The 27,641-nt window shown below is 41.6% G+C and overlaps 3 protein-coding genes across 5 annotated transcripts in view; 2 read left to right on the plus strand and 1 right to left on the minus strand.

Annotated features, from left to right (window-relative positions):
* The window catches only part of SCG2 (secretogranin II), a 468,897-nt gene that overhangs the window by 80,919 nt on the left and 360,337 nt on the right, over positions 1–27,641 (plus strand). The gene's annotated exons all lie outside the window — the stretch shown is intronic.
* On the minus strand, positions 280–12,286 carry MRPL44 (mitochondrial ribosomal protein L44). 2 transcript variants are annotated; one of them, XM_050752170.1, is made up of 5 exons: positions 12,026–12,286; positions 9,670–10,138; positions 5,424–5,602; positions 2,167–2,377; positions 280–380 (listed from the first exon to the last, which is right to left on the minus strand). In XM_050752170.1, exons 1-4 carry the CDS (start codon positions 12,202–12,204, stop codon positions 2,206–2,208), a joined length of 999 nt encoding a protein of 332 aa, XP_050608127.1. In that variant the 5' UTR covers positions 12,205–12,286; the 3' UTR covers positions 280–380; positions 2,167–2,205. The 2 variants fall into 2 exon arrangements, with proteins under 2 accessions (XP_050608127.1, XP_050608128.1); XM_050752171.1 differs by lacking the exon at positions 280–380 and having other exon boundaries at positions 1,518–2,377.
* Positions 26,186–27,641, plus strand: part of WDFY1 (WD repeat and FYVE domain containing 1) — a 69,046-nt gene continuing 67,590 nt past the window's right edge. The window contains exon 1 of the mRNA XM_050752159.1: positions 26,186–26,422. Coding sequence (XP_050608116.1) covers positions 26,286–26,422 — 137 coding nt within the window. The 5' untranslated portion in view covers positions 26,186–26,285. The remainder of the gene's footprint in view (positions 26,423–27,641) is intronic.

Below are 27,641 nucleotides of genomic sequence, written 5' to 3' on the forward strand. Positions count from 1 at the left end.
GATATTGACACCTTATGTAGCAGTAAATCTGTATATAACTTTTGACTTCCCAAAAACTTAACTCCTAATAGCCTATGGCTAACTGGAAGCCTTACTGATAATATGTTAATAAACAATCAACACATTTTGTTATACGTATTATAAACTTTATTCTTACAACAAAGTAAGCTAAAAAATATAAAGGAAATCAAAGGAGGAGAAAATACATTTACGACTCATTAAGTGGACATGGATGATCAAAAAGCTCTTCATCTTTGTCTTCATGCTGAGTAGGCATCTTTGTCTTCATGCTGAGTAGGCTGAAGAGGAGGAGGAAAAGAGGATGGTCTTGCTGTCTCAGGGTGGCAGAAACAGAAGAAAATCCGCGTATACATAGTGATCTGCAAAATTTAAACCCACGTTGTTCAAGGGTCAACTTTAACTTACTTTTAACCTACCAATTCAGTCAACTAGTTGTTTTTCAAATGTTCCCCTCCAAAAAGTCTCTGCTTTACCTTGGGGAGCTATAAACCCTGTAATATAAGCTCAAGTTCCACTTTCCTAGCCAGTCTCAGGAAAGGCACTTCAAAATTCCTTTATCTTTCTTTATAAAAAAACGTCAGACCGGGCGCAGTGGCTCGCACCTGTAATCCCAGCACTTTGGGAGGCCGAGGTGGGCAGATCACGAGGTCAAGAGATTGAGACCATCCTGGCCAACATGGTGAAACCCCGTCTCTACTAAAATACAAAAAATTAGCTGGGCATGGTAGCATGCACCTGTAGTCCCAGCTACTCGGGAGGCTGAGACAGGGGAATCCCTTGAACTCAGGAGGCGGAGGTTGCAGTGAGCTAAGATTGCACCACTGCACTCCAGCTTGGGCAACAGAGCCAGACTCCGTCTAAAAAATAAATAAATAAATTCATGGTAAAAGTGCTGTTGGTTTTAACATTTTACCTCTTTTCTATTTTCAACTCGTAGGTCCTGCTATTCTTGTTAACCCCCGCGAGTGACTACTGGAAGACTCAAACTAAAAATAACTGTTGCCGAAAAGTTTTTAAAAAATGATAAATCAAAAGGAATTTGCAGTTAGGGGATTATTGAACTGCCCACAAAGGATTAGAACACCAAAACCTCTCTACTGAATTAAATGTGTTCCAATACTTAGAAGAGTGCTTGGTACGTACTATTATTATGACTAGAATACTAAATTGAACTGAAATCTATGCTTTATTTTCCCTTCACCATTAACATTTTAAGCTGTCTTTGAGTTTCAACTTCTTAGAAAAGGCAATTTCTGAGAAGCATAACATTTGCCTTTTCCTGCTATTTACAATAGAAACTGAGTAAGAAACATACTAGAAGTATACAGAATTTTAAACTTGGAATTTGGGGATCATGTAAATAGCTGCCTACTTATAATCTATACCATGCATTTCCCAAAGAGTTCTAACATTACTATTTCAGTTAAAATTGTATTACAGAAGCAAAGTTCATCAACCTCCTGCCATTACTGGGTATATCAAATTAAAATGCAATGTAACATGTGGAGAAAAAATGTATTGGTATTACAGCAAAAAATTCACATAAGATACATAAATTATGATACCTCAAAGCTAGAGGCAAATGAAATACACCTAATTATACAAATTCTATACAATTAAATCAAGAACTTTAGGAAAATTTCTTGTAAAAATGTCAAGAAAAGATTTGATCTGGTTGGGCACAGTAGCTCACACCTGTAATCCCAGCACTTTGGGAGGCCAAGGTAGGCGGATCACCTGAGGTCAGGAGTTCAAGACCAGCCTGATCAACATGGAGAAACCCCATCTCTACCAAAAATACAAAAATTAGCCGGGTATGGTGGCATATGCCTGTAATTCCAGCTACTAGGGAGGCTGGGGCACAAGAATCGCTTGAACCTGTGAGGTGGAGGTTGCAGTGAGCCGAGATCGCACCACTGCAGTCCAGCCTGGGTGACAGAGTAAGACTCTATCTCAAGAAAAAAAAAAAAAAGATTTGATCAAACCAAGATTTTAGAAAAACAAAATCAAAAACACTGTGACTTGATTAACATTTATTTAATTTTGGGAACACAGTAAAAAAGAAGAACAAACCAAAAAAAAACCACCTATTTCTTCACAATTTTGAAAATGTCTGGCTTGAAACACCTTTGACATTTAACTCACTTTCAGTCTCAAGTTTCAGGCTGCCACATTCATGGCTGGCTAGCTGGCAGTGATGCTCTTCTCTGCTCTCAAGGTTTCTTTGGGCTTGGAATAGTTCCAAGGCCGTCTATTCTCTGTGAATCCATAAAGTTTTCTAAGGGCCACTCGAGCAGCCTCTTCTTCTGCAACCAATACTGTTTCCCCAGGTCCTTCTGCAATCAACTTTTTATCACTAGAAAGAGAACAAATAGTAGTCTTAAATTACATGGAATATCATAAGACAGTACACAAAGCAGTTATAAAGCAATTATGCCATCTACATCTTATTTCAATAACACACATTAGAAGTAACACAATAGCTTTGATAGATCATCTTTTGGATTTTAACTAGATTTGTTGCAAGTTCATTACATATGGTAATTAGACAAAGATACACTCATGTTTCATTAGAAATATATACAACTCTATCAAGTCAAAAAAGCATCTATGTTTTCAATTGTTGATGAGAGAATTGGAAGAATATGTAAATAAATATCTCCTTATAAAACCCTGAAACTAGTAAAAATATTATCAGGAATTATGACTATTTTTATTTTTAATGTGTGACATAACTTGGGAAAAGATTCTGTTGAAAAAATTAGGCCTTTTGAGTTTGTCATCTAAACTTTAACACAAATGAGAAACCAGTTCTATACTTCAAATTAAGAACTTTAGGCCAGGCGTGATGGCTCACACTTTTTTTTTTTTTTTTTTTTGAGAAAGAGTCTCGCTCTGTCGTCCAGGCTGGAGTGCAGTGGTGCGATCTCAGCTCACTGCAAGCTCTGCCTCCCAGGTTCACGCCATTCTCCCACCTTAGCCTCCCAAGTAGCTAGGACTACAGGTGCCCGCCACCACACCAGGCTAGCTTTTTGTATTTTTAGTAGAGACGGGCATTTCACCGTGTTAGCCAGGATGGTCTCCATCTCCTGACCTTGTGATCCGCCCGCCTTGGCCACCCCATGGCTCACACCTTTAACACCAACACTTTGGGAGACCAAAGCAGGAGGATTGCTTGAGCCCAGGAGTTCGAGATCAGACTGCACAACATAGTGAGACCTCCAAAAAAAAAAAAAAAAAAATGAAATGAAATAAAAAAAAAAAGCTTCAAAACAGGCTCAGATTTTAAAATTATTTTATATATTTCTAACCCAGTCTAATTTATTTCCAAGTGAGGTAACACTCAATGTTGGCTATGAGTATTCTATTGATAAATCTAAGGTAGGTAGTCCTCTGCTTTACTGGTATTTCTATATCATAATGATTTATCTTCTTAAAAAACGTGAAATGTTCCTTCAAGAGAGCAGAGAATGTAGAATGTGCACATCAAATAACTATAATCCTTTTTGTTTTGCTACTTCTGAAATATATTTAACTACTTCCTGGAAATTTTCTGACCTAAAATTTCATCTGTGCCATTAAAAGAAGCATCTCCAGAAAGTTTCATGCACAGCAACTGCATTTACTAAATCGGATTCGATATAAACTGATTTGAAAGTGAAGACTGAAGCCAAATTAAAGAAAAACTAGTGAAGCTACACAAAGAACAACAATAAATTTGCTAAAAAACATCTGTTATGATAATAATTGGAAATGAAACAAATGTTATATAAGTTAAACTTTATAATAATAAACACAAATTTGCACAAATCTTGAGAAACAGAAAAAGTCATCTTAAAGTGAATAACAAGCATAGAATTTTGTTTTTAGTCTAACGTTGCTGGTTTTATCACTGATCATGTTTTAAAGTCATTATGTAAAATCTACAAAAACACAACTACCCAACAGTAATCACTGTAGTGATACGGCAAATGACTTCTTACATTTTTTTTTTAGATAAAAGATCATTCTCTAAAATATCCCAATCTCATTAAAAATTCTTTTAAAGTGTTGCCTGTAATAGCTGTACTATATATTACATCATGTACATGTATCATTTCCCTCTTGTGGAATATCAAATTTATTTCTAATTGTTTTTCAGTTCAACAACTATTTACTGACCACCACGTCCCAGCAACTGTTCAAGGTATGGAGCATAAAGAGGTAAACAACAAATGTCTTTGTTCACAAAATTTGTCTGCAAATTTAAGGCAAACAACCAAAAGTTGAAATACCAAAATCAAAGAACATAAAAAATTTTAAGATGCTTGGCATTTCGTCAAAATTATTCACAGAAATATGGTACATTGTTTTCCTATCAGCAGTGTATAAACTGATGATAAAAGATATGTTTAAAAGGTTTGCCAAACAGACAAGTAACAAAGAGTAGCTCACTGTTTTTGCATTTCAATAAATAAAACTTTTTACAACACTATCCATTTTCCCCACATGGTAACTTCTATTTCTTTTATACTTATAAAGTCTTTTTGTGATACAAGGATTAGAAAAATATTTACCTAAATCTTAATCTAGCTATTTTAAATATTCACTATTTACATTTAACACTTTAATCTTAACATCTGAGATTAATTTGGGGCAGGTCAACTTTTTACTAACAAAACTAAAAAGCTCTCTGGCCGGGCGCGGTGGCTCAAGCCTGTAATCCCAGCACTTTGGGAGGCCGAGACGGGCAGATCACGAGGTCAGGAGATCGAGACCATCTTGGCTACCACGGTGAAACCCCGTCTCTCCTAAAAAAATACAAAAAACTAGCCGGGCGAGGTGGCGGGTGCCTGTAGTCCCAGCTACTTGGGAGGCTGAGGCAGGAGAATGGCGTGAACCCGAGAGGAGGAGCTTGCAGTGAGCTGAGATCCGGCCACTGCACTCCACCCTGGGTGACAGAGCGAGACTCCGTCTCAAAAAAAAAAAAAAAAAACTAAAAAGCTCTCAACATGGGTTGATTTATACATTTTGATGGATAACTAAGGCCCTTCCTTTCCAGATCTAGGCTCAGTTGAAGCTACTGACAAGAATGGATTAAGGTTAAATCTGTAACATAAGTCAACATTTGTACTTTTACACAGAAAAATTTAAGATAACATACTGAAAGTCTACAGCAAATATTATTGGCTGACAAAAGCCACTATTAGCAAAACTCAAGATTCTTCCCCTAAGCATAACTGGCAGGAAGGGAAGTAGTAAATAATAACATGGGGAAGAGATTTTTTTTAAAATCTTTTAATGCAATTAGAAGTTACGTTACGGAATTTGAAGAGGTTATGTTAACATTCCTTATGGAATGTGAAGAGTCTGTTTTTAGGATTTCCTCAAAGTTATAAAGTTATGATTAAAATTTCACTAACCAGTATAAGCCAACAAAATACAAAGGCAAAGCTGTGGTGCCACCAGACTGCCTTGTAAGTCTTGATTCAGGGGCTGAAATATTCCTTTTCTTCAGTTCTTCTACCAATAGCCCCATGGGATCTATTATCTTCCACATCTCAAAGAGCTCTTTTCCAGTCATTTGAGTAATTAAGAAGTCCTACATATAAAAATACAATTTATACATTTTAATTAGTAGAAAGAACAATAGGACCACAATTCAAAATATATTCTTTACACTTTTTTAAATTAGAGAAGCCACAGAGTACATTTTTAACAGAAATTTAAAACTTAATGGGAAATGAAAGACAAAAATGTACTATTCTTTTTCATTCCCCCAGTTTTTACACACATTTTATTACAAAAATCATAGTTGGATTAAAAAAACTTGAAAGCCCAAGAAACCTATTTCAAGTACTATGATCTACCAAAATTCCACAGAAGGTAGAATCCTGTAATTTTTTTTTTTTCTTTTTTGAGACAGGGCTTCACTCTGTTGCCTAGGCTAGAGTGCAGAGGTGTGATCACAAGTACACTGAAACCTCGGACTACTGGGCTCAAGCAATCCTCCCAGCTCGGCCTCTTTAGCAGCTGAGACTATAGGTGCACACCACCATACCCGGCTAGTTTTTAAATTTTTTGTAGAGACGAGGTCTCCATAAGTTGCCCAGGTTGGTCTCAACTCCTAGCCTGAAAGGATCCTCCTGCCTTGGCTTCTCAAAGTACTGGAATTATAGGCATTAGTCACCACACCCTGCCCTATCTTATAATTCAGAATTATATTCCTACTAGTAAAAAAAAATATATTTAAAGAATTGAGTTAACAAATAAAAAGTAGTAACTTCTTACAGAAACTCATGTAAAATGGCACTCAGAGCCTCTAGGTAACAATATTTCCTCCATTAATAATGTTTTTAAAAACTTGGCCGGGCAAGGTGGCTCACACCTGTAATCCCAGGACTTTGGGGGACCGAGGCAGGCAGATCACTTGAGGCCAGGAGTTTGAGACTAGCCTGGCCAACATGGTGAAACCCTGTCACTACTAAAAATACAAAAATTAGCCAGGCGTGATGGTGCACACCTGTAAACCCAGCTAGAAGGGAGACTGAGGTGCAAGAATCACTTGAACCTGGGAGGTGCAGGTGGCAGTCAGCCAAGATCATGCTACCACAGCACTCCAGCCTGGGCAACACGGCAAGACTCTGTCTCTAAAAATAATAATAAATAATTTTTTAAAAATCGCTTAATAATTTCACATAAACTTTTAAAACTGTAACATACTAATAATTATTTATATGACTAAGATAACTGAGAAATTATGAACATTCAAAGCAGAATTGATTTTGCCAGTAAAAAGCATTACGCTGTATAGAAACTATGGAAGCAAACATTAATTTACAGCAATTTACATATTCCAATTAACTTGTATTAACAAACATTAGTAATACGATAACAGGATGGATGGATGGATGGAGGCAGGAGGGAAGAAATTTAAAAAGACCCCTTAGTTCATGAAATGAAGTCAATTCATTACAACACTCCTCCAAGCACCAGAACACTTTCAACTTCATTAATAAAAAATATTAGGCCAGGCATGGTGGCTGATACCTATAATCCCAGCACTCTGGGAGTCCGAGGTGGGAGGATCAATCACTTGAGATCAGGAGTTCAAGACCAGCCTGAACACCATAATGAGATCGCGTTTCTACAAAAAAAAAATTTAGCTGGACGTAGTGGCGCATGCCTGTGGTCCCGGCTACTAGGCAAGCTGACATAGGAGGATGGCTTGAGCCCAGGAAGTCGAGGCTGCAGTGTGCTGTGATTGTGCCACTGCACTGCAGCCTGGACAACAGAGTGAGACACTGTCTCAAAAAAAAAAAATTTATAAATCCATTCTCAGTAGGGGATTTTGAAATGTTTTAATGTACAGAAGTAGATATGCCTTATGGGATATGTATGTATATGCACATATATAAAAATCACTGAACTGCTATCTGTCATATAGAATAACCAAGTGTAAGGTAAGGAAACACAACTCTTTCCCACCATCGAAGATATTAGTAGGAATACAGAAAGAAAGTTCAATTTTTCTTAAGTGATTACCTTCTATTTTTTGCTATTTGCTCCTGGTCTTACTAATTTATTATTAGAACTTTCTAGTAGGGTGTAAGTTGAATACTCCAATCTCACCTCCCCAGAATAGGGAAGGGGTATGAAGAAATGATGTTTCTAAAATGCGCATTTGATCATTAAAAACCTCCCACTTAGAACAACTCCAGCTGTCACTATACAAGATCATCAAAATACATACTCCGTAGCATGGCTAAGAGTGCTGTTCTCATTTCCAGATGCAGAGATATCACCTGGAGAGCTACTTAAAATACAGATTCCGGCTGGGGGCGGTGGCTCACGCCTGTAATCCCAGCACTTTGGGAGGCCGAGGTGGGTGGATCACGAGGTCAGGAGATCGAGACCATCCTGGCTAACACAGTGAAACCCTGTCTCTACTAAAAATAGAAAAAATTAGCCAGGCATGGTGGCAGGTGCCTGTAGTCCCAGCTACTTGGGAGGCTGAGGCAGGAGAATTGTGTGAACCCGGGAGGCAGAGCTTGCAGTGAGATGAGATCGCATCACTGCACTCCAGCCTGTGCAACAAAGCAGACTCTGTCTCAAAAAAAAAAAAAAAAAGATTCCTAGGTCCTACTCCCAGAGATTATGTACTCTGAGGGGGTGCCTGAGAATCTGCATTTCTATCAAGTTCTCCAGTGACGCTGATACTGACGCCCAAACCACTTTCTGAGTAACACTGTTGGCTCTTCTGTACACTGGCTCTTGAAGGTCCAGACTCATCTTTGATCACTTCTCCAAATGCAATATGATTCAGTCACAAAAAATTAACTGTAGTTCCCAAGCACACACTCACCCTTGACATTGTCTTCCCAAAACATCTTTTTTACGGGCACAAATCGCTTCTATAAAACCTTTCCTACCCTTACTAAAGTTGGTTGTTGCCTGAACTCTGAATTCACTCTGCGCCTTAACACCTCTAGGAAAGCACTTCCACACTGCATTCCATCTAACTAATGAGTTGTGAGTAGGATCAAATCCTATTTAGATTGTGGCTCCAGAGCTCAGCAGAGTGCCTGGCCCATAGTAAGGCACTCAACATTAAGTGGATGAACAAATGAAACAGGACAATCCAAACCTGTCAATTCTACTATGAGAGACATCAAAGCTCAACTTATAAACAGATATTTGAATTATCTATGTTTCGTAAGATCTTTACTTGGAACTGTTAAGAGGCATTAAAATATGGTAAATATTTCCAACATAGTTTCATGACTACCTTGTAGAATTTCAAAATGGTGACCAAAAATTATTTAAACTCCACAGAGGTTATAGTAAAGAGAATGGAAATCAAAGAGGACTTTGTCAGAATTTCTATAGAAAAAACTAACTGGGGGGAGAAAGATAGGTCTTACCTATGAACAAAGTCTGAAGTGTCAGTAAATACAGATATTCTCTTAACAAAATTATCAAACTTGGTATCAAAACTAAATGAACAGATTCCAATAGCATGTGATGCTGGTTTAAGGACTGAATGTCAGTCAGATAGATGCTTGAATCAAAACTGTCTTTCTGACTTAAAGAGATTGTGTGGACTCTCTATTACCAAAAAGTGAACAAAATCTCATGTTTTCATCCAATGGCAGAGGATAAAACTTCTCCCAGTTAATAAATTACAAACGGATAGTGAGAGTCAAGTTGTACCAATTAAGAAACCGAATTAGCTAAGTCACTAGCTAACAAAGAGTTAGGCATTAGAGGGACTTGAAATCCAAGATTTATCACTTGGAAGAGCAGACAGCAGCTGGTACTGAAGCACAGGCCTCTGCATACTGTCCTTTGACTTCATTCATTCACCAAACATCTACTTAGTATCTCTCATGCAAGCAGTATCCTTGGCCCTAAGGATGTAAACTTAAAGATGACATGGCTTGTGGTCCTTCAGAAATCACAACCCACAATTTAATATTCACTTTTTATGATATCCATAATAAGAGACAACTGGAATAATTACAGCCCTTCCATAAAAAAGTTTTAGGTTTTTCTCAGTTTTTCTTGGGACAAACATTCACTTCCAAGGTGATGTATCAAAGAAGCGAATTACAAAAGAAAATTTTCCCTTCTGTCTTTCTCAAGCATGTCCAATTAATAATTACGTACCCTGATAAAAAGTGCAGTCCTCTCGGGTCCACTGCTCTGTAACAGGGCTCCAATAACTGCAAAGAAAGTTTGCTGTAATACAGTCGGGGGCACTGGGAATTCCTCACTCAGTGTTAACTGCTCCACAGCCAAATTTCTAGCCACGTGACACACGACTTCCTCACCAGTGAGAAAGTCAACAAGATTTCTGATGCCTTCAGTGGGCAAGTCTGGGAACTCGTCTTCAAGAAACTGTGTGAGGCAAGTCTGTGAAAAAGATGTCCCTTGTTCAGATAGTTCCTGATTACTTTTAAGATTCAGAAGTACAGCTTCTTTCTCTATCCCAAGTTGCTGGCGCTTGGCCTCCTCACTTTTAATATAGCAGCTATTAACAAATGCAGTTTTGAGAAGATCTAAGGAAAAGTTTTCCTGTAACCGATGTCCAAAAGCTTGTATTTCTGCATGGTAATCCCAGTTCGGCTTCTCGGAACTGAAAATGTAAAGATAGTAAGAGATGGTAAAGAGAACAACCTCTTACTGTGATATAAAAATTTTTCACTGTGTTGTAATGTTATTAATTATATAAAGGAAATGAAAGAAGGTTATATTTCTTTTTAATGCCAGGCTGATATTCTAAATGTTAAGACTGAAGTCAGATAAATACTGGAAGTCCCTTGCTATATTCTACATATATGATTGGATTAATTTTCCCGTTGATCCAATTGTCACATGAAATTGGTTCTTCAACATAAAAGACTAAGCCATTAGCCTAACTTTTAGGTTCCTTATTTCTGCTCTAATCATGAAACTATGTTTTATACCTAAGTATGAAACATAAATGATAATTTCACAGATTCAAGCCATAAACACTAGGTATGTTATATTTATGGTCACCCCTCAATATCTGTGGGGAATTGGTTCCGAGGACTCTCCTGAATACTGAAATTCATGGATGCTCCAGTCTCCCATATAAATGGTGTAGTACAGGCACACTTCATTTCACTGTACTTTGGTCTATTGTGCTTCACAGATTTATTGCATTTTATTTTTACAAATTGAAGGTTTGTAGCAATTCTGCATGTGCTCACTTTGTGTCTGTGTTAGCATTTTTTTGCAATGAAGTATTTTAAATTAAGGTACATACATTGCTTTTTAGACAATACTACTGCATACTTAATAAACTACAGAATAGTATAAACATAACTTAGGTATGCACTGGGAAATTTAAAAAGTCACGTGACTCGTTTTATTGCCGTGGTCTAGAACCAACCCTACAATATGTATGAGGTATACCTGTATTTGCATATAACCTATGCACATCCTCCTGTATACTTTAAGTCATCTCTGGATTACTTACACGTAACACAATATAAAACCCCTTTAAGAAACAAAGGGAAGCAAAGTATAAAAAGCTGGGTTGAAAGTCATAAGATATACATATAATATATACACTTATATAATCTGTACAAACCGTAAAGTTTCTTCCAACTTTGAGAGCCTAAAATACTTAACCTTATAATAAACAAGGGAATGGGAATTAAGAAGAGATTTTATTTTTTGCCATAAACTTATCTGTTAGAAGACCGTTCCTACTGGTAGGAGTACAAAGTGGATCAACATTTTTTGGAGGGCAACGTTAGAGTACTAATAGCATTCAAAATTACATGCTACGTACGCATCCCCAAAGGTGAAATAAAGATACACGCTGTTACATAGGTTTTAATGGCAATAATATGGAGCTCATAAGCCCATAAACAGAGCCATAAAAAAGAGTGAGGTACATCTCTTTGTAATGCCATGACAACATGTCAAAGACACATTATTAAAGAGAAAAAGATGAAGGAATTTAAATTATGTAAAGTATGATCTGATTTGAAGCCATAAAAACCTGTCTCTCTGCCAAACCTGTTACCAGAACAACATTAATTTGGGCAAAAATCGAAAGCTAACTTTTTTTCCTTTTTCTCTAGACAGTAGACTTCAGGTTGTAGATTAATTTTTTTTTTCTCCTTAATTTACAATGCTGTGGACTGCTTTCTTCTCGCTTATCGGAATTCTCGGGTATTACAAATGGGGGCTACAACACCCAAGTCCACATAAGGAAGACCCTCCGGCCAGCCCCATTTCTCCCAATTTCCAGTAGACAAAATCCTAAATGGTAGTTTCAAAACGTCGGGAGCAGCCTGAAGCTCTACCACCCGCGGCACAAATCCATTTTCTTTGCCTCAGGCCACGCGCCCACAGCTCACGGGTGTCTCTATCGCAAACTTCCTAAAGCTTAATCCTGGGGCGCATCAGCCGCAGGCACAACACCGCGGGAGGAAGACCCCGTGTCTGCGACCGCCACCCTGACACCCCTTCCCGAGGTGTCTCCTACCGGCGCACGGGCGGCGGCGGGCACCGCAGAAGGCGCAGCCGCTCTAACTCCTTCTGGAAGCGGAAGGCGGCGCGGAATCCCTTCTTCACTCCCCGAACCGGAGGGACCAGCTTGGGGACGACTGGAGCAAGGAGGCAGCGAGGCCCCTGCTGCAGCACTCTTACCAGCCCGGACGCCATTGCACGGGAGAGAGCGATGGAGGACGGAACGAAAGTAGTCGGGCCAGTGTCCCCGTAACACACTTCCCCCGGAACCCGGGACGCGGAGAGAGGACAGGGACGGAGACCGCCCCCAGGGCGGGGCGACTGAGAGAGGGCGGGGGCGGAGACAGCCCCGGGGGCGGGGCGACTGAGAGAGGGCGGGGGCGGAGACAGCCCCGGGGCGGGGTGACGGCGGCCGCCTTGGTGCTGCGCGTGCGTTGGTTCTCTCCTCCATTGGCGTTACTTTCCAATGATCCGGGTTTGAGGGCGTTTGCGTCCAAAAGTTTCTGGGAGAGGTTGCTTCACCCTGTCAGTTATTCTCTTGTTCCTTCTTCTCTCGTTACAGCAAAACAAACAAAAATCTCTTTCACGTTCAAGTTAAGGAAACATTTAAATCCTCAAAAACGAAAACATTTTTATTTATATTTAGTGTTCCAGACCATCAGTACTGCCATTATTGAGCAAGTATTTACCGAGCTTCTATTTTTGACCCAGCACGTCTCCAAAAGCCTTAGTTTTGGAAACCCTAGACTCAGAAATGTTGGCTTATCCAAAATTAACATTTTTCTTTAAAAGCAATCTAATAGTACTTTTTTTTTTCTTTTCTTTTTTTTTTGAGAGGGAGTCTCTCTCTGTCGCCCAGGCTAGAGTGCAGTGGCCGGATCTCAGCTCACTGCAAGCTCCGCCTCCCGGGTTTACGCCATTCTCCTGCCTCAGCCTCCAGAGTAGCTGGGACTACAGGCGCCCGCCACCTCGCTCGGCTATATTTTTCTATCTTTTAGTAGGGACGGGGTTTCACCGTCTTAGCCAGGATGGTCTCGATCTCCTGACCTCGTGATCCGCCAGTCTCGGCCTCCCAAAGTGCTGGGATTACAGGCTTGAGCCACCACGCCCGGCCCAATAGTACATATTTTTAAACATCCGGAAAATGACTGGAAAAAATCATAAAAAGGTAACGGTAGAATTAGTTTCTTCCTTCTTTAACACTCTGTAACAGTGTAATTCTATTGCTTTCCTATCAAACTGTTAATACAGTACAATTTTTAAAAGAACATATTAAGTCACAAAGGGAGGCTTGTTTGAATTCCCCGTTTTGAGTTGCCTGCTGAACATCTAGACTCTCAAAGGGGCAATGCTTTCTGAGATCTATGTTTTAAAGGCATCTGTGTCCCCAGCAGTCACCCAGATTGAACTCCTGTGTCTTTGATTGTTCTTTCCACAAACCCCCTCTTCGGTCCAGTTACCACCAAGTGGTTTTTCAATTTATTTCCACTGCAGGTACCTGGTGGCTCTCCTCACCTCTCCGTGGTTACTGTAATTGGCCTGGTACCAGCTCCCTTCCCCAGATACAGCTCACCTACATTCATCTCTCTGAAACACAGACCACAAAGCATGTTATGACTTAGCTGGAGAACCTTCAGTGCCAGGATCATCCAACTCAGTTTAGGTTTCTCAGCTTGACCATTTCCAAAGGGAGAACCTAAATGGTTCATCTCAGCTTATAAAAGGGTTCCCTTTGGGAAGAGAGAGAGCAAAAGAGGGCCTGAGCACACACGGTTGAAGGAAATTCTCCAAGAAGGGGTGAAAGGAGGTCACAGTTGACCTTGTTATAATGTATGTAAAGTATTGAAAATTCATGGAACATCAATCCAATAAATGGATTAGGAGAAAAGGCAGGGAACTGTCATTTCCGTAGAGTTTCATTTATTAGGAAAAATAATCTAAAGTCCGTTGTAGCACAATCATGTTAAGTTAAAATGAGGTGTTTCCGTGTTGAGAGTTTCTCAGTCATACAACAATGAAAGCATCATTTGCAGATTAAAAAATGTAGGTCCTCAAAAGATTTACTAATGCCCTTCATGGAGCTCAGGAATTAGCCAGTTTTTAAAAATTTGCTCATACATTTGTTAATTTATTCAATAAACACATAATAGGAGGAGCACTTGGTTCTAGGACCCAGGCTCAGAAAACTTCAAGGAAGAAAAAGGCTAATGTGTTTTTTGGCCCTCAAAAACCTGATTTTTCCTTTAACCTGCTGGTAGCCCTAATTTGATTAAAGCTCACAGATGTCAACAACTTTCGAGTTTTCACTGGGTAAGCGTCAGGTGCAAGGGTGGGGAAAAGTCTCACTTAGGAAGAGGAGGTAAGGCGATTGAGGGTTCACTTTAACCCTTGGGGAACACTTCAACCTTTTGTGTTTTGATGCCAGGGATATTGCTTATATATTCCTTCAGTGATGGTGAGGGCAGCTGGAATACAGGGCACAGAAAGATGGATAACAAAGTTAGTGAATTCTGCTATAGCACCTTCCTGGACAATGAAGCAATTCTGAACCCCTGAGATTACTTGCCACTACTTCATAGATTAGCTAAGGAATAACTACCAAATAGTGGCCTTTAATCCAACTCATAAGGAAAATTACAGACAGAAATAATTACCATAGGATGAAAATTACTATAGTTAAAACTGTTCATACAAAATTGGAGTTACTGATAAATATCAATATAGAATCAGTCTTCACCAAAGTTACATCTGTTCAACCTAGCTTTGGAAAATTTGACTTGATGGAAATTTTGACTTGATAGATCTAAAAGCCACAACAGAAAACTCACGATAGTAAAACTGATTAGCAAAAAGCCCTAGTAAACCTGAGCAACAAACAACATCTTAGGAAACAAATGCGGAAAAAAATTCAAGAAAATACATTAAGTAAGCAATATAAATATGAAAATACAATTAGAAATAGGATACTTGAGCTGTATAGAAAATTGATCAAGACATTTAATTGGTTTCATGGAGCTTATTCCAGAAAACATTTTCTCAAAAAAAAATGCATCAATATTAATATAACTCTGTTAATTCAGAATTATGGAAGCAAAAACTTTTTTGGTGTGTTAGCAGCCAGCAAGATGGCTCTCAACAAGCCCCACCTCCTGTTATTTACACCCTTGTATATTCCCCTCTCACATTTTGCTGGGTTTCGTCGTGTAACCAATAGACCATGGATGTTTTTATCAATTCTGGGGTCAGGTAATAAAATACATCATGGCTTCCATTTTGGTCAGATACCTTGCATTTCTTGGATTAGTCTCCTATCGGGAAGTCAGCTGCTATGTTATGATGTTGCCTAAGAAACTATGTGGAAAAGCTTATGTGATGAGTAGCTGAGGCCTCTCACTAACAGCCGTGTGAATGAATGAGCCATCTTAGAAATGGATCCTCCATTCCCAGTCACACTTTCAGATGACTCCCTACTGGCCAATGTCTTGACTGCATCCCCACGAGAGACCCTCTGCCAGAATCACCCAGCTAAGCTGCTCCCAAACTCCTGGCGCTCAGGAAATAAATACACATTTGTTGCTTTATGCCACTAAGTTCTGAAGTAATTTGTTACATAGCAACAGATAATTAATACACTTACGGTCAAATCAACTGGATGAAAATGGCAAAATAAAAAATACTCTATATTCATGAGACTTAGGGGATGGCCTCAGAGTGCTGGGTCTAGATGGAAGTGTGGATTTTGCTGGATGCAGAAGAGATGGAAAGGAGGAACGACATTCCATAACATGCACAAAGTCATCAGGCATGATGAGGACTTAGTAAATTCCCCTCCAAAAAGTGAAAGCTGCCTGACCCTTTAACCCCTGTAGGTACAGATCCTCTTTCCTGTCATTAGGGGTACTTTTGAGAAACAAGTTCAGGAAATATCAGGGAAGATGTCGAGCACGGTATTTCTAATTTACCCATGTTCCTTGATGTTTCTGCTAAACTGAGCGATGTTTGGATCTGAGAGAGGGATGCCTATTACAGGAAAAAGGAATATTTTAAAGGGTTATAAAAATAAGTAAAAACTGGTAATGAGGGGGAAAGTAGAGATATTAGACCACTATGACTATAATATTGAAACTTTACACTTTTGTTTCGCTTTTTAAATAAATAAAACATTGTAAAAGTGGTTTCAGATTTTTGCAATGTGATCATTATGCTGGTCTGCAGTGTAAACCTTGGGTAAAATCCAGAGGATGGGTTAAAAGAACTCCTGGCAAAACCACTGAACAAAATTACCAAGTCTTCTTTCCTCTCTGGGGTGAAATTGTGTCTCCAAATCTTTTGTGAAGGCCCAAGGAGACGAAGCATGTCCAAAAGCAATAAATTACTGTAGACTTCATTTTCAGTCTATTCCACAGATTTAACATGTACTGAATAGATAAACATTGATTAGGTATACGTTATAACAACTGTTGAAAGACACTGATAAGTTTTTGAAGTATTTCCTCTTGATTGGAGTTAACCAAATTATAGCCATTACAAGTTATAAATTTAAGAATCTGGGCTGGGCGTGGTGGCTCATGCCTGTAATCCCAGCACTTTGGGAGGCCGAGGCAGGCGGATCATGAGGTCAGGAGTTCAAGACCAGCCTGGCCAACATGGTGAAACCCTGTCTCTACTAAAAATACAAAAATTATCTGGACGTGGTGGCATGTGCCGGTAGTCCCAGCTACTCAAGAGGCTGAGACAGGAGAATTGCTTGAATCCGGGAGGCGGAGGTTGCAGTGAGCGGAGATAGCGCCACTGCACTCCAGCCTGGGTGACAGAGCAAGACTCTGTCTCGGAAAAAAAAAAAAAGAATCTGGATAATCTGGATACTGCATACGAATAAGTTATTCTTTAGGAGACTATCATTTATATCATTATATGGTTTATATCTTTTTTTGAAAATACTCAATTAGCGAAATATTGCCTTATAATTTACATATGTAATGTCATATTCTCAGTGAGTTATGTCCTACAATCCTCATGATGGCGTTAAAAGAAAAACTGTAGAACACTTAAATTTAAGAGTTTGAGCAAAGAACGATGAATCAGGCAGCCCCCAGAACCAGAACACATTCAGAAAGACTCCAGGACTGCCACATGGTCAGATGACATTTACGGACAGTAAAAGGATAAAAGTATGTACAGAAAATGCAAATGAGGTACGGAAACAGCTGGTGTCTGCTTTATTTGAATAGGGCTGCCTGTGGTTGGGTGAGACTCAGCTACTTTTACAAGAGCAGGTGACAGTCTTTTACACATCAAGTTAGGTTATAGTGCACTGTGTACTGAGAAACCTTTAGGCCAAAATTAAAATATGAACAGTGGAAGCTTTAGTCCAAACTTAATTTAACAGTACTGTAAGTTAAGTAACAGTATCACCATAATTCTATCAGTCAGGGTCTTAACAAGAGAACAGAGGCACACCAGATGGCTCCAGGAAGGAAATTTAATACAAGGAACTAGTTATAAAGGTGTTAGAAGAACTGAAAGGCTTAAGAGATTAGGGACAGCAAGACTGGAGAAACAAAGGGAACAGATGGTACCAGAGCACAGGAGTTAGGTAAGCCCAATGGGACCAAGAACCCCAGCAGAGACTGCCTGTTGAGTGCTGGGACAAAAGAGGGAAGCTGTAGCCAGTGGGGACTGGAGCCACAGAGAAGGCACACTCCCTAAGCAGAAAAGAGTGGAGGAGAAATACCCTGGTTTCTTCTTTCCTCCTACCTTCCAATGTCCCACCACTGCCTCCATCATACAAACTTATCAGGAAGCAAGTCTGGGATATGTAGTTTGCAGAAGTCAACTCCCTGCAATATAGACCAAGCAAGGTACACATAGAGTGGATCTGATAGCAACAGGCAAATGGCTAGCCTGTGATTACACTCAAAGTATCTGAAATGTGAAGAGTAGAAAGTCAAGGCCACATTAGAATGCTGACCCATGAAGCTAACATACCTTAGTTCATCCAAATGTTGAAGGTAGGAACTTATTTATTATTATTTTTTTTTTGCATAAAGGAATATAAAACTATTAACAACAGTTCACCAGTATTTACAATAAAGTAAACAATATACAGTTGGATAACACTCTGATTACTACAAAGTTGTTCTTCCTGGCTTTTGTTGAACCAGTAAAGCAAATAACTGAAGATTGAGCCTACATGTATGGAATGAGTTGGGGTAAAGAAAAAACATGCAGGTCAATAGATTACAAAAGGTTGTTCACACATTTGTGGCAGCAGGTCCTAAACTGCCAACATCTCTAACCATCTGATTAGGTTTATATGAGCCAAGCCTTACATATTCCATTCATCATGACCTTTCAGTCAATGTAGCAACAGGGATTTCAGCATTTTGTTAAGGAATGGCCCACTAGGTAAATTTTTACATATTGATTTAACTTAGTTTTGTTAAGCTAGTTAAAACACACTAGCATTTGTCTAATTTCCTTATCTGGATGAGGAAACCTGCTGTGATGGCAGTGATAAAATTTTTCCTTTTAGGAATTTTGTAAATAAACCACTGCAATTATAGATAGTTTAAAATTATCCAATTTAAATTATCCTATTTAGAATTACTTATTTCACTTGAAATGTATGGCTTCAGGAAAATAGGAACTTCTTATTACAAGAAATAATATTGGCATTTATTATTATCATCATTATCATTCTTACAGTACAACTATAAAATACTCCCTTAAGGAAGTCTAGCATGATACAGGTATTTAGAGTCAGAAGAGGTGATGGCGGGACAGACATTTCGAGATTAAGGTCCAAGGTAGGGGCTAGACACGGTGGCTCAAGCCTGTAATCCCAGCACTTTGGGAAGCTGAGGCGGGTGGATCACTTGAGGTCAGGAGTTCGAGACCAGCCTGGCCAACATGGTGAAACCTCGTCTCTACTAAAAATACAGCAAGTAGCCTGGCATGGTGGCATGCACCTATAATCCCAGCTATTCTGGAGGCTGAGGCAGGAGACTCATTTGAACCAGGGAGGCAGAGGTTGCAGTGAACCGAGAACATGCCACTGTACTCCAGCCTGGACCACAGAGTGAGACTCCGTCTTAAAAAAAAAAAAAAAAAAAGGTCCAAGGTAAGAAGCACGAGTTAACAATAAATACCACACTTTATCTCTGCAACACCACTAAAAGGTAACATTATTATTCTTACTTTAGAAATGCGCAATTGACAAAGATACTAGCTTGTCAAAGATTTCACTGTTAGTTAACAGCAAAGCTCTCTGACTATAAAGACCATGCTGTTTCTACTGTTAGGGTAAAGTGACTTGTCCAAGATCACATAGCTGTCAGTGGATGGTAGAACTTAGGCCGGGCGCGGTGGCTCAAGCCTGTAATCCCAGCACTTTGGGAGGCCGGGACGGGCGGATCACGAGGTCAGGAGATCGAGACCATCCTGGATAACCCAGTGAAACCCCGTCTCTACTAAAAAAATACAAAAAACTAGCCGGGCGAGGCGGCGGGCGCCTGTAGTCCCAGCTACTCTGGAGGCTGAGGCAGGAGAATGGCGTGAACCCGGGAGGCGGAGGTTGCAGTGAGCTGAGATCCGGCCACTGCACTCCAGCCTGGGCGACAGACCGAGACTCCGTCTCAGAAAAAAAAAAAAAAAAAGAACTTTATTCAGAGATTCCACCTTCTAACTCCGCAGGGCAGTTCAGAAATCAATTATCTCTGTGTCTGGGAGCTAAGCTATGATGACGCAAAGGCATAAGAATAATACCATAGACTTGGGGGGAAGGTAGGGGGGGGCAGTTAGGGATAAAAGAGTACGCACTGGGCTGGGTATGGTGGCTCATGCTTATAATCCCAGCACTTCGGGAGGCTGAGGCTGGCGGATCACAAGGTCACGAGTTCGAGACCAGTCTGGCCAATATGGTGAAACCCCGTCTCTACTAAAAATACAGAAATTAGCTGGGTGTGGAGGGGGGTGCCTGTAGTCCCAGCTACTCGGGAGGCTGGGGCAAGAGAATCGCTTGAACTTAGGAGGCGGAGGTTGCAATGTATCACGCGACTATACTCCAGCCTGGGCAACAGAGCGACATTCTGTCTCAAAAAAAAAAGACTACACACTGTGTACAGTGTACACTGCTCAAGTGACGGGTGCACCAAAATCTCAGAAATCACCACTAAATAACTTATCCATGTAGCCAAACACCACCTGTTCCCCAAAAGCCATTGATATAAAAAAAATTCTCTTTGTGTACCTAGAGTCTTTCAGTTCCAAGAGGCTGTGCTAAGGCTCTTCCAGCACCACTTGAACCCACTCCAATCAGATTTTACCCCTGCCATTCATGGAAACTTCCATTCATTTCATTTCATTTCATTTGGTTGATCTGCAGCATTTGACACAGTTGATCACTTCCTCCTCCTTAGAACACCTTCTTCCTTTGTCTTCAGGACAACACACACAATATCTATTTTCCTCCTACCTCATGGAGTCATGGGGAAGGGGAGCAGGAGGAGGCTGGCTCCTCTCCAGTCTTTTTTTCTGGTTCCTCCTTCTCTTCCAGACTTGTTGATGTTTCCAAGGCTTCTGTCCTCGTACCTCTTCGCTATTTACACACATACTCCTTCTTGGATTTCATGTACTCTTACGAGTGTAAATGCTATACTTGATAAAATCATTTTGTGTTTAAGCACTGATTTTGCAAAATGTATAAAGGTGAATTAAATTTAGAGCTTAATTTGTTTATGTAAATTGCCTTCAAAATATGTTATAGCTGAGATGTTTTCCATGTGTTTTGGAAGAAATCACACAGAGTAACTGCTTTTTCAATAAACTGGATCTGTGTTACATCTTTGGGTCAGTTCACTGTCATTGTGCAAGATAAGAGTTATGTGGGCCTTACCTTATTGTTCACATTGAACCATTCTGGGTGATGATTTTTCTTATTTGTAAGACAATTCAATACATAAGGCCTATTATAAAGGTAAACTAGGCCAGGTGCAGTGGCTGTCACCTGTACCAGCCCTTTGGGAGGCTGAGACAGTTGGATCACTTGAACTCAGGAGTTCAACACCAGCCTGGGCAATATGATGAACCATGTCTCCACTAAAAATACAAAAATTAGCCAGGCATGGTGGTGCATGCCTCCTCCCAGCTACTCCAGTGGCTGAGGCAGGAGAATTGCTTGAACCCAGGAGGCAGAGGCTGCAGTGAGCTGAGATTGTGCCACTGCCCCCCAGCCTGAGTGACAGAGTGAGATCCTGCCTCAAAAAAAGAAAAAAAAAAAAAAAAAAAAAAAAAAAAAAAAAAAAAAAAAAAAAAAGAGGGCTGGGCACAGTGGCTCACGCCTGTAATCCTCACAGTTCAGGATGCTGAAGCTGATGGATCACTTAAGGCCAGGAGTTCGAGACCAGCCTGGCCAACATGGTAAAACCCCATCTCTACTAAAAATGCAACATTACCAGGGCATGATGGGCACATGCCTGTAGTTCCAGCTACTCAGAAGGCTGAGGCACAAGAATCGCTTGAACCCGGGAGGCAGAGGTTGCAGTGAGCTTAGATCCCAGCAGAGCACTGAAGCCTGGGTGACAGAGTAACACTCTGTCTCAAAAAAAAAAAAAAAAAAAAAATGTAAACCAAGGCACAATAATATTTTAAAGGGCTTATTTGTGCAAACAGCAATTCATGAATTGGGCTGCTCTAAACCGCAAGTGTTTCCAGGGCTCTGTTGGAGAAGCTTGGAAGAGTGAATGCAGAAATAATGCAAAGAAAATAATTGATTACAGTTATAAAGTGGTTTTATTTGGTCTATCCTGTGGGAAAATCCCGAGTTATTTAATTATAAGTCTGTTGACTGCATCTGAACGGTTGAGCTGAAGTTTTGTTTTTCTTTAATACAGGCATTTACAAGAAATAGCTTAAATGAAGTTTCACTTACATTTGCAAATCAAGCAAGGTTAAGATCACTTAGGAAGACTGACTGACTTTGTCTCTTCAGGCATTCTTCAGCCCTGGTTTCCATTTTAATTTAGTTTAACAGGCAAAGTCCTGATTAAAATTTTTGAACAATTATTTGTAGAGAGCCTTTCTCTCACTTAACTTTGACCATCCTGCTGCCTTAAGATCAAGCATAAACTTGGCTCCTGTACTCTGCTACCATCCAGTGAGCATCTGCTGACCCTGCAGAGGGTGGCCCAGCATATTCCATCCCTGTGCATTTAACTCCTAGAATAATGGCTGCAGTCCAGACCTCTCTACTATTCAGTAGCATATACAAAACTCCTATATTCAGGCTGGGCACAGTGGCTCACGCCTCTAATCCCAGCACCTTGGGAGGCTGAGGCAGGTGGATCACCTGAGGTCAGGAGTTCGAAATCAGCCTGGCCAACATGGCAAAACCCCGTCTCTACTAAAAATACAAAAATTATTCGGGCATGGTGGCACGCGCCTGTAATCCTGGCTGCTGGGGAGGCTGAGACAGGAGAATTGCTTGAACCAAGGAGGTGGAGGTGCAGTGAGCCAAGATCGCACCAACACACTCCAGCCTGGGCAACAGAGAAAGACTCCATTTCACAACAAACAAACAAACAAACAAACAAACAAAGAAACAAACACCTCCTGTGTCCAACTGCCTACTCAGCCCCTTCACTTGGAGACGTAATACTCATCTCAAGCTTCCTATGTCAAAAAGTGAATTCTCCTTCTTCCCTTCCAAACCTGCTCCTCCTCCTACGTCTTCCACAGATCAGTAAATGGCAGCTCCACTTTTCCAGTTGCTGAACCCACAAATCTTGGTGTCATTCTTAACTCCTTCATATTCCATATTCAACAAATCTCACTGGCACCACCTTCTAGATAAGTCTAGAATCTGATGTCCTCTCACCAGCAGCACCCTTAGAAAGCCACATCATTTCTCAATTACCCTGTTAATTTCTCAATTAACTTCCTGACTGACACCTTGTTTCTACTCTTGCCTTTTAAAATTGAAGGCAGATTAGCCCAGGCGCAGTGGCTCATGCCTATAATCCCAGCACTTTGGGAGGCCAAAGTGGGTGGATCACCTGGGGTTGGGAGTTCGAAACCAGCTTGGCCAACATGGTGAAACCCTGTCTCTACTAAAAGTACAAAAATTAGCTGGGTGTGGCGGTGGGTGCCTGTAATCCCAGCTACTTGAGAGGCTGAGGCACGAGAATCACTTGAACCCAGGAGGTGGAGGTTGCAGTGAGCCAGGATCGCACCACTGCACTCCAGCCTGGGTGACAGAGTGAGGCTTGGTCTCGAAAAATAAATGAATAAACATTTTTTAAAAATTGAAGGCAGATTAAACTAGCCTTCTGTTCAAAACTCTCCAATGGCTTCCCATCTAATTTAAAGTAAAAACCAAAGCCCTTATCAATGGTCTCTGGGCTCAACATGGTCTGTCTGGTGACCTGTGTGTACTGTCTTTCTCTGAGCACTCCCTCACTCTGCTCCAGCCTCATGGGGTGCCTGGCTGTCTCTACAAAACCCCTGGCATGTGCTCACCTCAAGGCCTTAACACGTGCTCTTTTCTTTTCCAGAACAGTACTTGGCCCACATTTCTACATGGCTTACTCCCTCCTCTCCTTCTTGGCTCAAAATGTAACTTTACAGTGAGGCTTTTACTGGCCACCTGTCTCAGGTTGCATTCTCCAGCAGCAGATATGACAGAGGTTGGCTCAGAGGGTATTTATTAGGAATCAATGCCTGTGAAGGGAGGGGGAGGTAACAGGATTAGGCAGGAGAAGTCAGCTGCAGTACACACCTTACAAAGCCTTGTCCAATCTAGGAGGGAGTTCTAGAGCAAGTGTTGCCCATCGGTCTGTCTTAATGGTCAGGCTTTTATCTTCCTATCTTGTTCAGTTACTGAATGTGGGCTTCCCTGTGAAGGGAACAACTGAGACCCAATGGTTCTCAGCATCTGGGGCAGTCCCTGAAGGAGCTGAAGGCTAGAGGCTCTCTGCTGATCACTCTTCTTCCCTGAAAGCAGATCTGTGCAGTGTATTCCTGAATCTATCACACCATCCTATTTAAAATCGCAACATTACCTGGAGTCCCTATCACCCTTCCCTGCTTTATTTCCTCCATAGCATTTAGCATCTTCTAATATATTATATAATTTATTTTGTTTACTATCTGTTTCCTTCACAGGGATGTAAGTTCTAACAGCAGAGGTATTTTTGTCTCTCTTGAGCACTGCTGCATTTAGAATGGCACCTGGCTCACATCAGGCACTTGGGAAATGTTGGTTGATTAAACAAAGTTGTTCAGTAGCCTGTCTAGTCATTATACTGTACAGCCTCACAAGAATCATGCCTTATTAGTCTCATCAGCATACAGCATATAGTAAGTGTGTGATATATGTCTGTTGAGTATATGAATAAATAAATTCATGAATGTTTGTTAATAACTTCATCATGAGAAAGTATTAGTACAATGGTGGCTCATGCCTGTAATCCCAGCACTTTGGGAGGCTGAGGTGGGCAGATTATTTGAGGTCAGAAATTTGAGACCAGCCTGGCCAACATGGTGAAACCCTGTCTCTAGTAAAAATACAAAATTAGCCAGGCATGGTGGTAGGTGCTTGTAATCCCAGCTAGTTGGGAGGCTGAGACAGGAGAATCCCTTTAACCTGGGAGGCAGAGGTTGCAGTCAGCTGAGATCGCACCACTGCACTCCAGCCTGGGTGACAGAGTGAGTCTGTTTCAAAAAACAAAAACAAAAACAAAAACAAAACAAAACAAAAACAAAAGTTCTGGTACATCACTGTACATAGAAGTACCATGTGATTCACATCTGTAATTTAAAGTTTTTATTAGCTACCTTAAAAAAATAAGAAGCAGATCATATTAATTTTAATAGTATCTAACTCAAAATATCCAAAATAGTATCATTTCAACATGTAATCATTGTAACAATTATTGATGAACTATATTACATCTTTTTTGTTTTGTGCTAAGTCTCTAAAATCCAGTAGTATTTTGCACTTGTACTACATCTCAGTTTGGACAAGCCACATTTCAGGTGCTCTATAGTCATGTGGATAGTACGGTTCTAATGCAATTCTGCAATTCACGTGTCAGAATAATATAGTGGGGTCAGACTTTTGGAGTCATTGACTTCCTGAGTCCAAATCTTGGCTCTTGAACTTACTAGTTGTCAATGACCTCTAGCCAAAAACCACCAGGAACAAATGGGGTTGATTGCTGGTTGGAGGGAGAAGACACACCATTGGGAATGGTGAGGTGTCTGGGTAAAGTACAGTTTTATTAAAGGATTTGTGTTGGTGTTAGGTGACCTGGGAGGGCTTAAGGAAGAGAGGTTCTCCTCTGGACTGGATGTTGTCAGGAAATGGGTATAATTCTAAGGTTGCATATCTTAATAAATCTTATGTAAATAGAGGAAGACTAGATAGCGGTTAACATTATAATTAATAAAGAAATACGAGTCACTCATATGAGCCAGGATAGGGGGATGTTTGGTAATTTGTGGCTTGTACATCGCTCATATTTTGGCCGTGTTTAGATGTGATTATGGAGTGGCTTCGTCTGATGTTTATGTTCCACAGGAAGTAAGCACCTCCTAGCAACACCAAAGCTCAGCTGATAGTACCAGGCAGCTCCTGGAGATCAAGGGCTGCTTTTCTTCCTCTCATAGCTATGCAATCTTACGGTAGTGATCAAACTTATCTGGTTGTTTTCTCATCTCTAAAATGGGAATACAAGAGCATCAATTTCTTCATCTCTTAAGATTATCAGTATTAAATGAGATCCAAAGACACTGAGTTAATGCCTGGTATATGGTTACCACTCAATGAGTGCCATCTATTGTAGTTCAAAGATTCTAAGATGCACTATATTTTTTCACATTTTAACATTTCTGAAAGTGTGTGTCTTTCAAACAATGGCTTCTTCGAATGGATGAAATGTAGTATTGTTATTTCTGAAATCTCTGGTTTAGTTGGCCAATTCCTTGTCCCCTCCAGGTGCTCAATTTATTCCTGGGAAAATGGCTTTACTTTTAAACCTTCCTTACTTTCCCCATTTCTCTGCAGGCGCCCTCTGGGGTCCTCTCCCAGCCACAGACTTTTAGTTTGCGCGGCATCCCCAGGCAATACGGGCGGGTGGCGGCAGCACTCGGGGGCTTACGGCGGCGCGGCGCCCACGAGGCTCCAGCAGCAGAAGGGAAACCGGAGCGTCCGCGCCCGCCCAGTCGTCAGCTGATGGGCGGCCTGCCGAGTAGGCAGCCGCCGTCGCCGCGCGAACATGGCGGCCGAGATCCACTCCAGGCCGCAGAGCAGCCGCCCGGTGCTGCTGAGCAAGATCGAGGGGCACCAGGACGCCGTCACGGCCGCGCTGCTCATCCCCAAGGAGGACGGCGTGATCACGGCCAGCGAGGACAGGTAGGCCCCGGGCGCAGCCGGGGCGGCCCGAACTCCGCGGCGACGGGGTGTGGGGGCGGTGGGGTCCGCGGCCCCGGTCCTTCCTGCGTAAGGGGGTTCCCCCCGGCAGCGCGGCCCCACACCCACTCTGTGCCTCTTAGCTCCGCCGGGTTCCTAGTTCCCTCCCGCCGGTCCTCCAGTCTCGACTTGCACCTTTCCAGCCTGGGACCCCGGTCCCGCCGCGCCCCTCCAGCCCGGATCCCCTGTCCCACTGCACTCCTCTAGGCCGGGAACTCTGTCTCACCTCACCACCCAAGCCCGGGACCCCTGTTCCAGTGCGCGCTCCCGCCCCCCTCCCAGCCCACCTCGCACCTCCAGCCCAGGACCCCTGTTCCAGTGCGCCCCAACGCGCCCCTCCAGTCCGGGACCCTTGTCCCACTGCGCTCCTCCAGCCCGGGAGCTCTGTCCCACCGCGCCCCTCTAGCCGGGATCCCCTGTCCGACTGCACCCCTCCAGCCCAGGAACTCTGTCCCACCGCGCCGCTCAAGCCCGGGACCCCTGTTCCAGTGCGCCCCAACGCACCCCTTCAGCCCGGGAACTCTGTCCCACCGCGCTCCTCCAACCAGGGAACCCCGACCCGCGGTGTCGCAGTAGCCTGGGACCTTCGTCCCGGTCTCTCTCCCTTGCGGGGTTTAGCCTGGTACTCGGAAGCTGTTTCTTGGCCCTCCCGGGTCAGTTCCAAATAGTCTCCTCTGGAAGCCTGGAGGACCGGCGGCTGGTCACCGCGGGCACTGGTGCCCGGGTGTGCTGCTTTGCGAGGAACCTCCAGCCACCTTCGCTCTCTTCCTTCTCGTGTACTCAGGGATTTCACGCCACGCCAGCCCTTTAGATCAGTTATTTTTGCCATGGCTGCTAGAATACTTGAACTCTTATTTACTAAATAGGTTTTTGTGAAAGTGACTCATTTTTAAAAAGATTTAGATGCGTTTATTTTAAAAGGAAATTTTATTTATATCATTAGGAAAACATTACTCGCCAGAGTAAACTAATAACTAAAACGTGTTAATTGGCGTGCACACAGAGTCCTCTCTTGTACTGTGACATGGGGCATTGGATGCCCACCGCGCTTTGGGAAACACTGATTGGGTCCAGTTTTCTCATTTCTCCTAAGAGGACACCGAGGCTGGTGGAGGTGTAGCTTGTCGCTAAGTCACAGAGATACTGGTGAAGCCAGAAATGC

The sequence above is a fragment of the Macaca thibetana genome, chromosome 12 (assembly GCF_024542745.1).
Source record: "Macaca thibetana thibetana isolate TM-01 chromosome 12, ASM2454274v1, whole genome shotgun sequence".
Classification (NCBI taxonomy): Eukaryota; Metazoa; Chordata; class Mammalia; order Primates; family Cercopithecidae; genus Macaca; species Macaca thibetana.

Excerpts from the sequence above, each read along its gene's own strand:
- MRPL44 (XM_050752170.1), bottom strand. The coding sequence starts at position 12,204 with ATGGCGTCCGGGCTGGTAAGAGTGCTGCAGCAGGGGCCTCGCTGCCTC. Across the intron at positions 5,603-9,669 it reads GGACTGCACTTTTTATCAGG|GACTTCTTAATTACTCAAAT; the intron begins GTACGTAATTAT and ends TTTTATATGTAG. Across the intron at positions 2,378-5,423 it reads TATTTTGTTGGCTTATACTG|TGATAAAAAGTTGATTGCAG; the intron begins GTTAGTGAAATT and ends TTCTCTTTCTAG.